This window comes from Lepidochelys kempii, chromosome 11 (genome assembly GCF_965140285.1).
Source record: "Lepidochelys kempii isolate rLepKem1 chromosome 11, rLepKem1.hap1, whole genome shotgun sequence".
NCBI classification, from domain to species: domain Eukaryota; kingdom Metazoa; phylum Chordata; order Testudines; family Cheloniidae; genus Lepidochelys; species Lepidochelys kempii.
In genome coordinates this window covers 68,834,210-68,847,881 of record NC_136390.1, presented here as the reverse complement: position 1 = coordinate 68,847,881, position 13,672 = coordinate 68,834,210, and the positions used below count along the sequence as shown (strand labels likewise).

General features: G+C 45.4%; 1 protein-coding gene across 1 annotated transcript; it reads right to left on the bottom strand.

Annotated features, from left to right (window-relative positions):
- Positions 1–3,467: 3,467 nt before the first annotated feature.
- Positions 3,468–8,182, bottom strand: LOC140895265 (interferon lambda-3). The gene is made up of 5 exons (XM_073304711.2): positions 8,027–8,182; positions 6,895–6,972; positions 5,718–5,861; positions 4,712–4,792; positions 3,468–3,566 (listed from the first exon to the last, which is right to left on the bottom strand). The coding sequence occupies exons 1-5, from the start codon at positions 8,180–8,182 to the stop codon at positions 3,468–3,470; spliced, it is 558 nt and encodes a 185-aa protein (XP_073160812.2).
- Positions 8,183–13,672: the final 5,490 nt, after the last annotated feature.

Genomic DNA, 13,672 nt, shown 5'->3' with positions numbered 1-13,672 from the left:
AATCTAGTCAGGCCTGTCAAAAGTGGAAGTTTAGAGCAGTAGACTTTTTTGGTCCTATAATTATACGCAGTAGATATATTTTTGAAGATTCCAGTCTTGAATACTCTCATGGTCCGAGAAGTACACAATTGCCAGAGTTTTTCCCGTGTGTGCAATAAGTCTGCTCCACTTGCCCAAACTTTTCAAGACACTTCTCCAGGATATTCTTCCTGTTCAGGTTGGTGGGAACATTTTTGCATTTGACCATTGTGATTTTTTCTGCAGATAAGCACCAGGCACTCAGGCCCCGATTCAGCAAAGAACGTAGCATGTACTTAAATTCATGGGCTACCCTCAAAAAGGAGGTGGAAAAAACAAAACAAGCAGAGCCATGGTTCTACCCCTAAATGCAGGATATGTTGTATCCCCTTAAGAGGGCTGTAGCAAATTACTTCTTCACCACCTCCCCACATAACCAGCAAAATCCAGGAGAAAATGTGCTTCTTGCAAACCAAATGCCTTTTGACGCCTCCCCTTTAGGGCAAAGTTACTCAGCACGGCCACTAATGCAGGGCTGTGGCTAAATGCCACCTTTTAACTTAATATACACAGTGGATATGAATTTCCATTATGCTGATGCAATATTGTGATATATTACATCAAAGATGAGTATTGATTATTTTTAAGTCCAGACCCCACTTTTTACATGGCCTTCGAAGACATTTTAATTGTGTGTGTTTGTGTATGTGTGTGGGTGTCTTTCCTAGAGAGAGAGAGAACTGATTTACATAGTGTGTGTCTTTTAGACTGGACATGGCTATGAATTACAGGATGTTCCTGGATGATACACAGATTTAATGAATATTATGCTCCAAATTCATAATGAATCTAGGAAGCTTTAAGGGAATCTAAGCTGGGATAATATGTGTCCTCCTCTGGCCCCCTCAGTATACAAGATACAGACAAAGCTTAGGGCTTGGCTACACTTGCAAGTTAGAGTGCATTAAAGCAGCCCCAGGCACCCTAACTCACGACCTGTCCACACTGGCAAGGCACTTAGAGTGCCTGGACTCTGCGGCTGGAGCGCTCCTGGTACTCCACCTCCATGAGAAGCATAACGCTTGCTGCACCTTGGCTGAAATGCCCCGGCGTCAGTGTGAATGAGGTGTTGCATGACTGCGCTGTGATCGGCCTCCGGAAACGTCCCATAATCCCCTTAAATCAAGTGGCCACTCTTGTCCTTGTTTTGAACTCAGCTGTAGGAATGTGGCTATGCCCTTTCAAAGCGCCGTTTCTTATCTGCTCCGGGACAAAGCAACAATTCGTGTGGAATGTTGCTGCTGGGAGTGTGTGAGAAAGAGAGGCAGTGGGGAGGGGGAGTCTGCTGCTGTCTGAACTTACAAGACAGCATGCTGACATGTTCTCAGTCCCCCAAAACCCCACTCTCTCTCCCCCCACATACACACAACACACTCCCTGTCACTTCCCACCATTTGAAAAGCACGTTGCAGCCACTTGCATGCTGGGATAGCGACCACAATGCACTGCTCTCTGGGGCGTTGCAAGAGCTGCTAATGTGGCCACGCCAGTGGGCTTGTAGCTGTCAGTGTGCACACGCTTTCCCTATTGCGCTCTCCGAGGGCTGGTTTAACTTCCAGCACTCTACATCTGCAAGTGTAGCCATGCCCTTAGACTCAGACTCCCTGAGACCCAGCTGGATTCACAGTTGGCTAGAAATGTGTAATTTGCATTCCCTTACATAGCACCTTGAATTTGGACCACTGTCTCCAGATGGCTCAAAGAGAGTCTATAGCCCAGTCACCATTGCCCTGCACCTTCTGTTGTCAGTTACACCAGTGCAACACTACCATTATGATTTGGTAGCATTTACACCCACTTTGCGCAGGTGTAGATCTCTACTCAAGGTATAGGGCAACAGAGTTCAGAGCAAGCGCTGGTATAACACACATGACAAGGGGCCCACGGAGAGTCCATTTATATAATATAATATAAATTTATATAATAGTGTATATAATAATATTAATAATACCCTGCTCTTACATAGTGTTTTTTACTGGTAGTTCTCAAAGCACTTTACCAAGGAATTCGGTATCAGTATTCCCATTTTACAGATGGTACAGAGCAGAGACGTGACTTGCCCAACATCATCCACCACTCCAGCGGGTCAGTGGCAGAGCTGGGAATAGAATCCAGGTTTCCCGAGTGCCAATCCCCAGTATCTATCCCCCTCAGACAAAAACAGGGCAAATTGCAGCCACGATGTACTCTGCAAGAGCAGTTGAATAGTTTGCCCAGACCTGTGTCTTCACACAGATATCAATGCGTACAAATAAAAAGGAAGCAAAAAGCAATACATGTTACAATCAGGCTCCAGTTAAAACAGCAGCATTTTACTCTAGAAGAGTGTGTCACATATATTGTGATAAGTATAGGATAGTAATTATAGTCCGTGCTTTTTGCCCAATTTAAAGGCCCCATAATAGTCAGTCCTGCCACCAAGAGTTCCCCGGGATTTGCTATCGTGGGAAGATACCTATAACTTTAGACTTTTCATTATTTTAAGTATCTCTGTTATGTCCCCTCTCACCATCCAGCTAATCAATTTCTCCTCATCGGGAAGTACTTCCCTGCCTTTAATGACTTTTGCTATTTTCTGTTTTTTGGAGGTGATGAGATCAGAATATAATGCAGTCAGCAAGTAGAGGGTCAATCATCAATTTATATCATTTCAGTTTTAATTTTACATCTTCCATTTTTACATTAAATATTACAAAAATAGCCCATTTGATAAATATGCACATAAAAATGATAGATACAATAAATAACTTAAATACAAATCAGATTTGTTGAAATAAGGATCGCATCAGATGGCTTAACATTATGTCAGCCAGTAAAACAAAAATAGATTCTCGGAATCTGTCTAATACAGCAACACCTTCCATGCATCAACATTATTGCATTTTCCAGCATCTTTCTAAGACAATAATGAAATAGTCACTAGTCTGTAAATCAAACAAACGGTGGGAAAAACTAGACCTTTAAATTAAAATAAATAACAGCAACACAACATACTATTGGCAAATATTTTTGCGTAGCAATCAACCAATACAATAAATAATACTATCCTCTAGGGCCAAATTTTAATCCCACTGAAATCAATGGCCAATCTCCCATTGATTTCTGTGGGAACAGGCCTTACACTTTAGCTGCACTTAAGGAATTGGCCTACAACCAATCAGGTACTGGCAATTGGAGTCGGAGAGATCTCTTCCTGAAGATCAGCTGTATCGGAATCTTTTGTTCAGAGATCATGGGTGATGGGTATCCGTGGTAAGATGCCAAGTCAGAAAGAGCATCGTGCCTCGTTAAAATACAGTATCCTGTAGGAAGGATTCAGGGTTCCCATTCGCTGGGCTCTCCAGTGTCTGATTAGACGCATGAGGTGAGACAGTGTAAAGACTTTGTGTTTAGGTGCAGAACTCCATGTAGGCTGCGCACTTCAAGTCTTCGTTCAGAAGTCGGAAGAGATTGAAGATCACAGATGCTTCCAGGCACCCCGGAGTTTCCTGGGACAGGAGAGAGGGAGTGAACACATTGTAACAGAGAATGGCTGGCTCACACTGGGCGAGGGAAAGCTACTGCACAAAGGCCTGATGGAAGGGGGTGTATATAGATAGGGAGCACAGAGCATGCAGAAAAAGGGTGAACAGAGCAGTGTCTACACAGGGACATCCAGGAAAGCTAATCTGAACAAACTGTGTGAATTTGAAGTGGGTTAGTTAATGGCATTAGATCCCTGTGTGAACACCCTCATTCAAAATTAAAGTGGTCTTAATTTGGTTACTTTACTTCACTTCCAGAGATCGCTTTAACTCTGAATAACAGCATCCATACAGGGATTTAATGCAGTTTAACTAATCCTCTTCAAACTCACATCTTTAGTTAATTCAGATTAGTTTTCCTGGATGTCCCTGCGTAGACAAGACCTTACAAACACTCGAACCTAAGTAAATACTCATTTACACGGTGCTCTAATGTTCTGTAATTCTAAATATATAACAATGCGTGCTGTAGTCTATTACATTAAGCAGTGAGTCTGAATGAAACAAAAGGCACAAAGATCTGGGGTAACAGTCAACTTGATGGGTATTATCTTTGTCTCGATCCGATTCCTAAGAAGGCCTGGGCTTTGGCAGATCTGTACGAATGAATGATCTCTGGGCCTCTTTTCCCATTGCCCAGCCCAGCATCTCCACCTCTTCAAAGCGAACAGGAAGTTGGTGTAAAGCTCTGCCAGCAGTGTGAGGGAGGGGGGATTTCAGAGTCAGCAGCATTTTGCACAAATATAAATGATTCCACAAGGTACAAGGTACAGAGCAATGGAGGATCAGATGCCACATGTTTATTCTGCTATTTGCATCCTATGGGAGGACCCAAACTAGGCCACAAGGTAAAGGGTGTTTTCTGGATGCCTGGTCTGTTACTGTCTGACAGCAGATGTAACAACCCTTCCTGATGTGAGAGATTTACCAGCTTTTTTCTGAACTAATTCAGTCTCAGGACACCTAGACTGCTGAAGGTCCTGGACAATATACAGGACACCATCCTGCACTGGCCCCATGGGAACGGAATGGAGCTGGTGATCCAGTATGGATTTGTTCCACTAACATGTCATGAAAGTTCGTCTTGTGTGTTTGCCAAATGTACTCACCATTTTCTTGGCGGCATGGAATTTTAGGAGCCAGCTAATCAGCATCTGGGAGTGTTGATGGCCGTGAGGCTGATGTCTGGCCTGAAAAGAAAATCAATCCATGAAGCAGACTGGCACATGAGTCGAGATTTCAAGAACAGTGGCTGAGCCTCCTTCCTCTCGGTACAAGCCCAAGGCAGATCTTGGTTTGATTGAGTTTATCTAGTTCTCTACGCTTGTGGATTCCATGTTAACCTTCCATGTTCTATTAATAATACCAAGCATTTGTATGATATTGTTCTACTTCAGAAGTGTTTGAAGCATTAACTCAGGGGTTTACTGACACTGTGGGAATGGCCCTGTGTAGGGGGAGGTATGCCTTGTGCTCCCCAGAGGAGCTCTGGGAGGAACTCCACCTAGTAGAAACTGAATATGCTCTGGAGCTGAGCAGGAGTGCAGCATACTCCCTCAGTGTATGCAGCCACCCATGGGTCTGCCTCCTCCCAGTTCCTCCCCACCTCCACTGCGATGTTCTGGGGGGCACATGGAAACAACAGTAGCTGTGCGAAAGAGATCACAGTGTCTGCAGTAGAACCAAACTATAGCCCAGGAGCCGACGGTGGGGACATAGCTACTTGCACAGTAGAGAGCAGCCAGGCATCATCTGTCCCTAACTAGTTAATCAAGATAATTAGCTAATTAGATCATATATATGAGCAAGGCATACAGCAACTAAGTAATCCGGACACTTTCATTGTTATAAATGGTGGTGGAAACCAAAGTCCACAATTACTGGCAAACAGTACCGGCTCTAGGCACCAGCAAAGCAAGCACGTGCTTGGGGCGGCATTCCAGCCAGTTGCCAGTTGCACTCTCGGAACTTGGGGCAGCAAAAAACCTGGAGCTGGCCCTGCTGGCTCAAGGATTCCTAGATCCTGGATCCACGTAAGAAATTAGTGCTGTTTGGAGTTCAATACACAACTCCCAGACACACTGTGTCAAGAGACATTTGCAATCCAGTACTCACACAGCTCTTCAAGTCCTCTCTGATGTGCCTCAGGATTTCTAATGGCTTCACAAGCTGCTCAGACAGACTGGGATCCCCAAAGTTCTCCAGCACGTCAATAACGAGGTGCAGCTCCGTCTCTACCAGGATCACTCTGTCGTGCACCTAGGGAGAGAATGTGCTGGTAAAACAGTGTGTCCAGGGGAGTTGCAGACAGGGAGATAAGGAATGTCTGTGTTAGCAGCAGGTAGGAGTAGCCTGCTTCAGGAGACTTTCCAAAGGCGTGGCCATTGGGAAGAGACCTAAGACGCAGGGGAGGTGTGAATCCACTCTGTACACAGAGCCTGCTAATCACGAACCTTTGGACTCTGTTGCTTACACCTTCCTTCCTTGGAATCCAACAACATTTTGTGCTTCAGATCAATCTCAAACCTTTTTTACGTTACTACAATCTGAAGACATAGTCGGGCAGTGCAAGTATTTTTTTATTTTTATTTTTGCTGGTGATTTGGGGAACGTTTTCTGGATCTTCAGACTGGCTGTACATTGATGTGGATATGGTTTTAGAGAACTAAAATATTCTCTCGTGGAAAACCAAGATACAGAAACTAAGGATTTCCTGCCACATGACCTGGAGCTGCGTATGTGAGGGAGGTTAACCAAGTTCAGTCTGGAAATAGTTGGTAAAGACAGGTGTGGATGAGTTGGCGGTGACAAAGCCTTTGGTTTTTGAGCACTGAGGATAAGGTTAGTATCATGCCTTGTATTAACAGGGAACAGTGATTTCAATTTGTCAGGGCTAAACTAGAGATGCTGAGATGTAAATTGTTCCCTGGCTCAATTATTTGATGCCATCTGAAGCCAGGCAATATATTGTTCTGTCTCCTGCCCCTGTTTTTCAGTGGCTTGCCTTACCATGTGCTAAATATTCTGCTGCAATATTTAAATTGATCCACAGTCTCAACATTTGTCTGGCTTCCCAGCCCTAAGGATGTACAAAATATAGATATAGAAAAAGGGCCAGATTCCAGCCTCAGATGATACCTGTGTCATTTGGGAATAAATTCCCTCTCCATGTTACTCTACAAAAGGATCACGTGAAATCAGCATCCAGCTTAGAAAGAGACAGTACTGCAACTTTGGAAAGAAGCAAGTGCTGTTTTGTAACTTTGTCTCTCTTGGCAGAGGTCTTTCTTACCGACAGCTCTTTGACTTTCCAGTTCCGGTGGAAAATCTTGGTGTTGCATTTTCGGTCTGACAACAGCATGATGTCCTCCTGGAGGCACAAAATAAGAACACAGGGAAATGTGTAAAGGAAGCAAAGCAGGGGAGAAAGTGCCAAATTCAGCCCTCAGTTACATCATATAACCCCATTCAGCCATGCAAAGGTGCAAAATCCTGGCACAATTTGACTCAACACCTCGATCCCCTAAGAATGCTGCTGTACTAGAGTCCTGGCTCTTCCCGAGAAGGTGCCAAATATGGCACAGAAGTCAACAACACGCGCTTGTCATATTGCTTTGCTGGTTTCAGGTTGTGAACTGCATTTGTGCAGGAGTTTAACTGAGAAGCGGCATCCTTTAACTCTTGACCACTCATCTGAGTGGTGCACTTCCTCCGCTTCAGCATTGGTTAACGTGGAATGTTTGCACGACTGAAAAATAAATGACTTGATCTCTCTAATGCTGCTTGATGGCATGAGATGAATTTGGGTTCCTCAGATTGTCTGTTTAAAGGACTAGACTCAGTTTTCTTTGGAAGGGAAAGATCGCCTATAGTTAAAAACTGGGTCTCATTCTCTAGGTTTGATTGTAACTCAGGACAGAGTTTGAACCCCTGTTAAAACTTTCTGAGATTTAAGATTAAGAACGGTTGACTCTGTAAGAAATCCGAGCTGGCCAGGCCCTAACCTCCTTAGACTGACTCGAATCAGGAACACCCACTTAGACAGGTTGCCCCTTCTTTCTCTCCTAGCTCCTTTCTAATAGTAAGAATGCCATTCTCCCCTTGCTATTGTCTAATCTGTGATTCTGCTTTAGATCAGTTCCCACCTTCCTGCCCTGTCCATGACTCTGCCTCTCTCTGACTCTTGCCGGAGCTGAACATTCTGAGCTTTGCCCTTTCTTAACTAAGACTGGGTGGGGGATCACCAACAAAGAAGATCCAGACAGAGAGACTTCTCTCTATTTCGTCTGCAACCCTACACCCCAAACTTACCGAAGCATATTTCATCTGCCCACAGTAATATGCCGAGAAGGCTGCGGTTGAAACTACAGCCTAGCACCCACATTGCCATTATTGCCCTACTAGTGTGTCTTCTTTGCACTTACAAATCTGTCCTTGACATTCTTGAAGGTCTCCAGTTCCCAGGGTGGCAGGGACTTGTATTTTGAGAGGTGGCACGTCTTCCTCTGAGCCCCTTTGGGAAAGGCCTCCGTAGACATTGTCCATAGGGTCAGGACAAGGAGCAATTTGCAAGCCATCATTTTTTCTAATTGAATCAGAAAGGGGAAATACACACATCACTCCATTTCCAGGTTACAAGGATTATAAACTGTATTTTTGACAGTCTGACAAGGCGGGGAAAAAAGGGGTGCAGGAAGATGAGGGCTACAATCAAATATATACATTGGTGGCTTGACCCCAAAGATCACAGCTGAGCAAACTCAACTCTTCTATTCACAAATGTTTTCAGATCAGGCCCCTTAATTTACGGCCCCCAGCACTAATAATAAAAAATAAACTGGTAAGAGACTTAGAGGGACGGATAATGTTTGATCCTTACTCTTTAGAGTAGATCACAGCAGATCAGTCTAGTAAGCCCATGCGCTAGACAGACGCCCCAGACCTCGTGGCACGTACCTTGGAGCATGTTTGCTGGGAAATGGCTTTAGTCTCTTCTTCTTCCTCAGGGTTACTTGGCCTCCCTCTGGTCTGTGAATGTAGCCTCTCTTTTCCATTGCTCTTGCTTTTATACTCTTTAGGAAAAAATAAAATGAAATCTTGTTTTCCTTTTGTCGAAGGAGAAAAACCCACGCTCTAATGCGGCTGGAATCAATGGAAACCGGAAAGTGAAAGTACGGCAGGTGCATCTAGCTCATAACCCTCTGCCCTCCTGAGCTGCGTGTGCCACTACCAGGGATTCCCAGGTGAGGGAAACTCGGCATGACATCATGACCAAACGATGCAAGATTTCCCTGCCTAGAGTAGGCGAGTTCTGTTTCTAATCTTAGCATTGCCCAGTTTCCGGATTTGCTGTGTTACCGTAATGATCCACCGAGCAGCCCTTTCATTCATTTTTTCCCCCGCCCTCAGGAGTGACTCTGCGAGTCATCACTGATGAGCGAAGGGCGAAAGGACAGTGGTCTCAGTACTCTCACAATGGGCAGAGAGGGACTGTTCCCAGAAGGGAGCCTTCCCTCGCAGTCTTGATAACATCCAGGTTAAGGATCCACGTTTGTGATTTACCTGGGAAGCAAGGGCTGGGGGAAGGAAAACCTGGGAAGCACTTTTGGCGATGGTCCAGGGGGGAAGAGCCAGCCACAGGCTGTCTGAGCGCTGGGCCAGGCTGAATGGGAGTGTGGCAGGGGAGCAGGCTGGGGCTGGCAGGAGGTGAGCGGGAGCTGCAGAAATAGTGCGATACAGCCTGGGGGGAACAGCAGAGACTGGAGGGGGGAGGCACGGAGGTAGCAGCTTTCCAAGGTACTCCAGACCCAGGGCACTGGTCTAGAGAAGGACTGCTTTTTGCCGCTGGGGAGGGGCTGTGTGCTCTCAGAGGCACCGACATAAATAAGGACCGTGTGTCAAGAGGGGTTTGTAAGCAGGTAGCTTGCAACAGAGGCTCCGACAGGTGGCCAATAGGAAGACAACCCCTCACAGAGACTCCCAGTTAAAGCACCAGCAACAAGCCTGAACTGTGGCCAGTGGGACTGGGACCTAGAAGCCAATATTAATTTCCCTCCAAAAAGGGATGGCTTACCAAGGGCAGGCCGAGGCCTCGGCCTGACTCACCCCTAGGGCAAGGATACTCTGGCATTCAGCATGAGGAGTGGCTGTAGTTAGGAACTAGCACATGTATCTTTGCTTGTAACCGTTCAAACCACTGTGGTGAGGGAACTTGCACCCTTTCCTTCGTCCAGACCTCGTAAGGAATCGTTGCAGCTGAGCTGTGAGTGCATGGGCCTGTTCGGTAGAGAAGCTGGTTGACAAAGACTCTGCAGAATTCTTCTCTCTTCCGCCTTACAGCCTCTTCTGTTGTTCTTTCATACCAGTCACATCTCTGACCGTTTCTGGCTGCATCTAGTTGGGGCTGTAGATGAAATGGATCAAAGAGAAATCTAGGAGGCCATCAGATCTGATAACTGGAACGGAGGTTAACAATGAGGTGGGCCTGAGCTCAACCCTGCTGCGACCTACACTTTGATGGCATATGAACTCTGAATCCAAGACTCTGTGTGAACATGGGGCTGGTGGAAGAGTTAGTGATCTTTCCTCCTTTTCTGCCTTTGACTTTTTGTTGTTTTACTAACTCTCCAGCCGTCTCTGCTGCTCAGGTAGGTGACCAGCTGTCCCAGTTCTGAGGGCTAGGCTGAGCTGATTCAACTAATACTAGAATTTATGCTGCTGTGACTAGAACCAGCTCGGCCATCTTGTTAGCTTTTTGCTGCTGTCAGTTTCAGCTGGGCCGGTGGGCATGGGCTCTCCTGGCTGCTTCATGGAACCAGGCCTGTGTAAGAGAGTGACTTGCTGGTAGGGTTGCCAACTTTGACTGGACATATTCCCAGAGGATCCATCAGATGACATCATGGGGTTAATTAAAGATTAATCTTTAATTCCTGTTAATTCCTGGAGACTCCAGGAAAATCCTGGAGGGTTGGCAACACTACTTCCTGGCCAGTGCACCCCCCCCTACTCATTAGGCATAGCACAGCAAGCTCATCTCTCCTTTGGGCCCCCACTGATAGCAGCTCTGGTGGTGCCATGGTCTGCTGCTTCCTGTGACATGGTCTCTGCCCGGGTAACATAGAGCCCCACCCCTTCTGGAATAAACCAAAGGTCAAACACACACTTCCCTGTCACCCTTACTTTGGGCCTTCGATCCGACGCCAGACTCGTCCATTCCACCTTCCTGAGAGGGCTGCTAGGGGGGCACAGGCCTTCCCTCACCCTGGGTTCTGCTATCCCTGGATAGGCAGCCAAGGCCTGACTGCGCAGACTCCTTGTGACCTCCCTGGACCGCTTCCTACCTGGCCCTGTCGTGGGCCTTTGACTCAGCCTCTTGCCAGGCTCCCAGTGTCTCAGCTCTGCTCTCTCTAAGCCTCTTCCCTGGGCTCACTGCAGAGCTTCTAAGCACTTCCTGCCACCCGGCTGGTTCTGCTGCAAGGGAATTTTCTCTGTGCCCCTGGCAGGGCAGTCCCTGACCCAGCTGAGTCTTCCTACCCCTGAACCCCTCCACCAGCATAGAGAATCATGGGTGCACTCACTTCCCCCAGATTTCCTTCACTACTGACTTGGGTTATCAAATCCTTCATTGAGTTCTTCTACTTTTCTTCACTAGGCCCACATGGCTGCCATGCTGTGGCTGAGGAGGTTACTGGTCTTTGATCCTTTGATCACATGGACTGTGAATGCATAGCTTTGGTCTTTGTAAGTTATTTCTGTGGCGAACTGGCCCATCCAGTTCTGAATACCTCCAGGGCTAGTTGAGAGCTGTGTCTGGTGACTTTAACTCCGTGAGGGGTTGAAGGTGCTCGTAGGTCCCCTCTGAGATGATTGCAATGTCAGTTCCTGAGTTAATTTTAAAGTCAACAGTCTTGCCATAAATATTCACTTTCACTGTCCAAGCAGGCTCTATATCATCACAAGTGATAGATCCCAGAAAGAATGGCTCTTAATTGTCTGTAATATGAGTCAGCTCCCTGACTGCTTTGGTGCAGCAAACAGGTGCAAAATGTCTATATTTTGTGCATTTAGTACACCGTGTATCTCTGGTTGGACATGCATCATCTCTTGGACTATGACTTTTTCCACACCTTGTTGACGTAGGCAGAATCTGTCCCTGTCCCTTGTTGACGTAGGCTGAATCTGTCAGGAAGCTCTTTGGGAATAACTTTTAATATTCATGCTGCATCTGTTAACAGCTTCTAAGCTAGTTTTTGCTTTTGAAGTTCTGAGAGTTGCTCTTGGTTTCCCTGTCTCACCAGCTCTGATGGCTTTGTTACTTGAATAGCTGTGGCTAAAATTCAATCTTTCAATGGTAGCTGCTGCGAAAGGTTTTTAATCAGTTACTGCAATAACTAGCCTGTCTATTTTCATGTTTTGCATTCCCATAATCATTGTTTTCAGCCAGAGTATGCAGAACTCTTATGAAACAGTCAACATTTTCCCATGGCTCTTGAATTCTCTAGTTTTCATAAACCACTTATCTTTGATGTATAAAGAATGTATCAAAGCTAGCTAGAACGCTTGCATAGTCATGTTTGTGACTGTCTTCAGTAAAAATGAAAAGGATTTAGAGATATGCTCTGCCTGTGTCTCCACAGCATACATGAAAGAAGATACCTGCATATCTCCAGTTTCTTTATGGACCTTGGTAGCAATGTGAAATCTTGCAAAATATTGTTTCCAGCCTGTCCATTGTGAAGGTTTGTCAAAGCGGATGTTCTCTGGGGCATTGAAGAGTGGCATGTTGATGAGATCCTGCAACCTTTCTTGCTGTGTTCCTTCTGTCTGCAACCTTTCTTGCTGTTTTCCTTCTGTTTCTGTTTTTAGTTTACTCCTGACAACAAGTCATGTTCTCCTGTACCAGCTATGTGGTCAGGACTCCCCAGGGAACATTTGTCTAGCTCTAATGGTAATGCCAAAAGGAAGGAGAAAGACAAGATTCACAGCTCTCTTTGGCCTTTAGTTGCCCGTTTGGAAATGCAGTGAGGGTGATCCAAAAGCAAGCAGCTTTGCAATGCAAGAGGGAGGCACTGTTGGCTAGAGGCTAGAGTGTAAGACTGGCTCTCAACATCCTTGGCTCTGCCACTGGCCTGCTGAGTGATCTGAACAAGTCACTTTGCCTCTCTGTGCCTTAGTTCCCCATCTGTAAAATCAGGAATAATGAGAAGGACTTCCTTTGTAAAGCACTGTGGGATCTACTGCTGCACAGCACTCTGCAGGAGCTGGGTATTATTACTACAGTGCACCCAATTTTCTGTTAACAAAATGCTTTTAATTGAAAGACAGGAATGCCAAGGCCTGGGAAAACAATTTTATTGGTTCACAATTATAAATAAAAAGGCATAATCTTAGTAATAGATAAATACATAAATAATAAATAGCTGATCCATAATAAAGAACACTTTGGTTCAAGTCTGGAAGTTATACAAATCAATTACCCTTCTTAGTCAGGTTATAATACATAAAGAAGCAGCAAGATAAAAATATACTCTGTATAAATACATCTGCCGAGGATATTTACAGTAAGAATGCATTTCCTGAGGTTGTTTCTAAGAGATCTGAAGCTGTGACTAGTGTGTAAATCCTAGAACTGGAGTGCGTTGTTTTGTTGTTTTAAATTAAAGCTTATGAAATGTTTCCAATATTTTTGGATCTGTCCCCTTGGCTAAAATGCATTCATATAGTGACAATACAATTACATTCAATAAATAATATCCCCAGAGGCCAAATCCTATTGAAGTCCTAAATTCCAACTGTGATGAAAAATGGTCCTATAATTAATCTTCTGTAAGGAGTCTAGAGTGCTGCACCAGCTGGAAGTTGGAGCTATCTGGAGGCCAACTGTTGTGTAATTCTTTGGTATAAAAGGATGGAATCAGTTTGCTTGGGGACCTATGATCAGAAGCCAGAGGGAGAAGATGAATGTTCCTGGTTGACACATGTCTTCTCCCAATATGTATGCAGTGCTCTCAGGCTAGGGACTCTCCGGTCTCTAAGTAGATGTGGACACGGGCACTGCAGAGACCAGATGG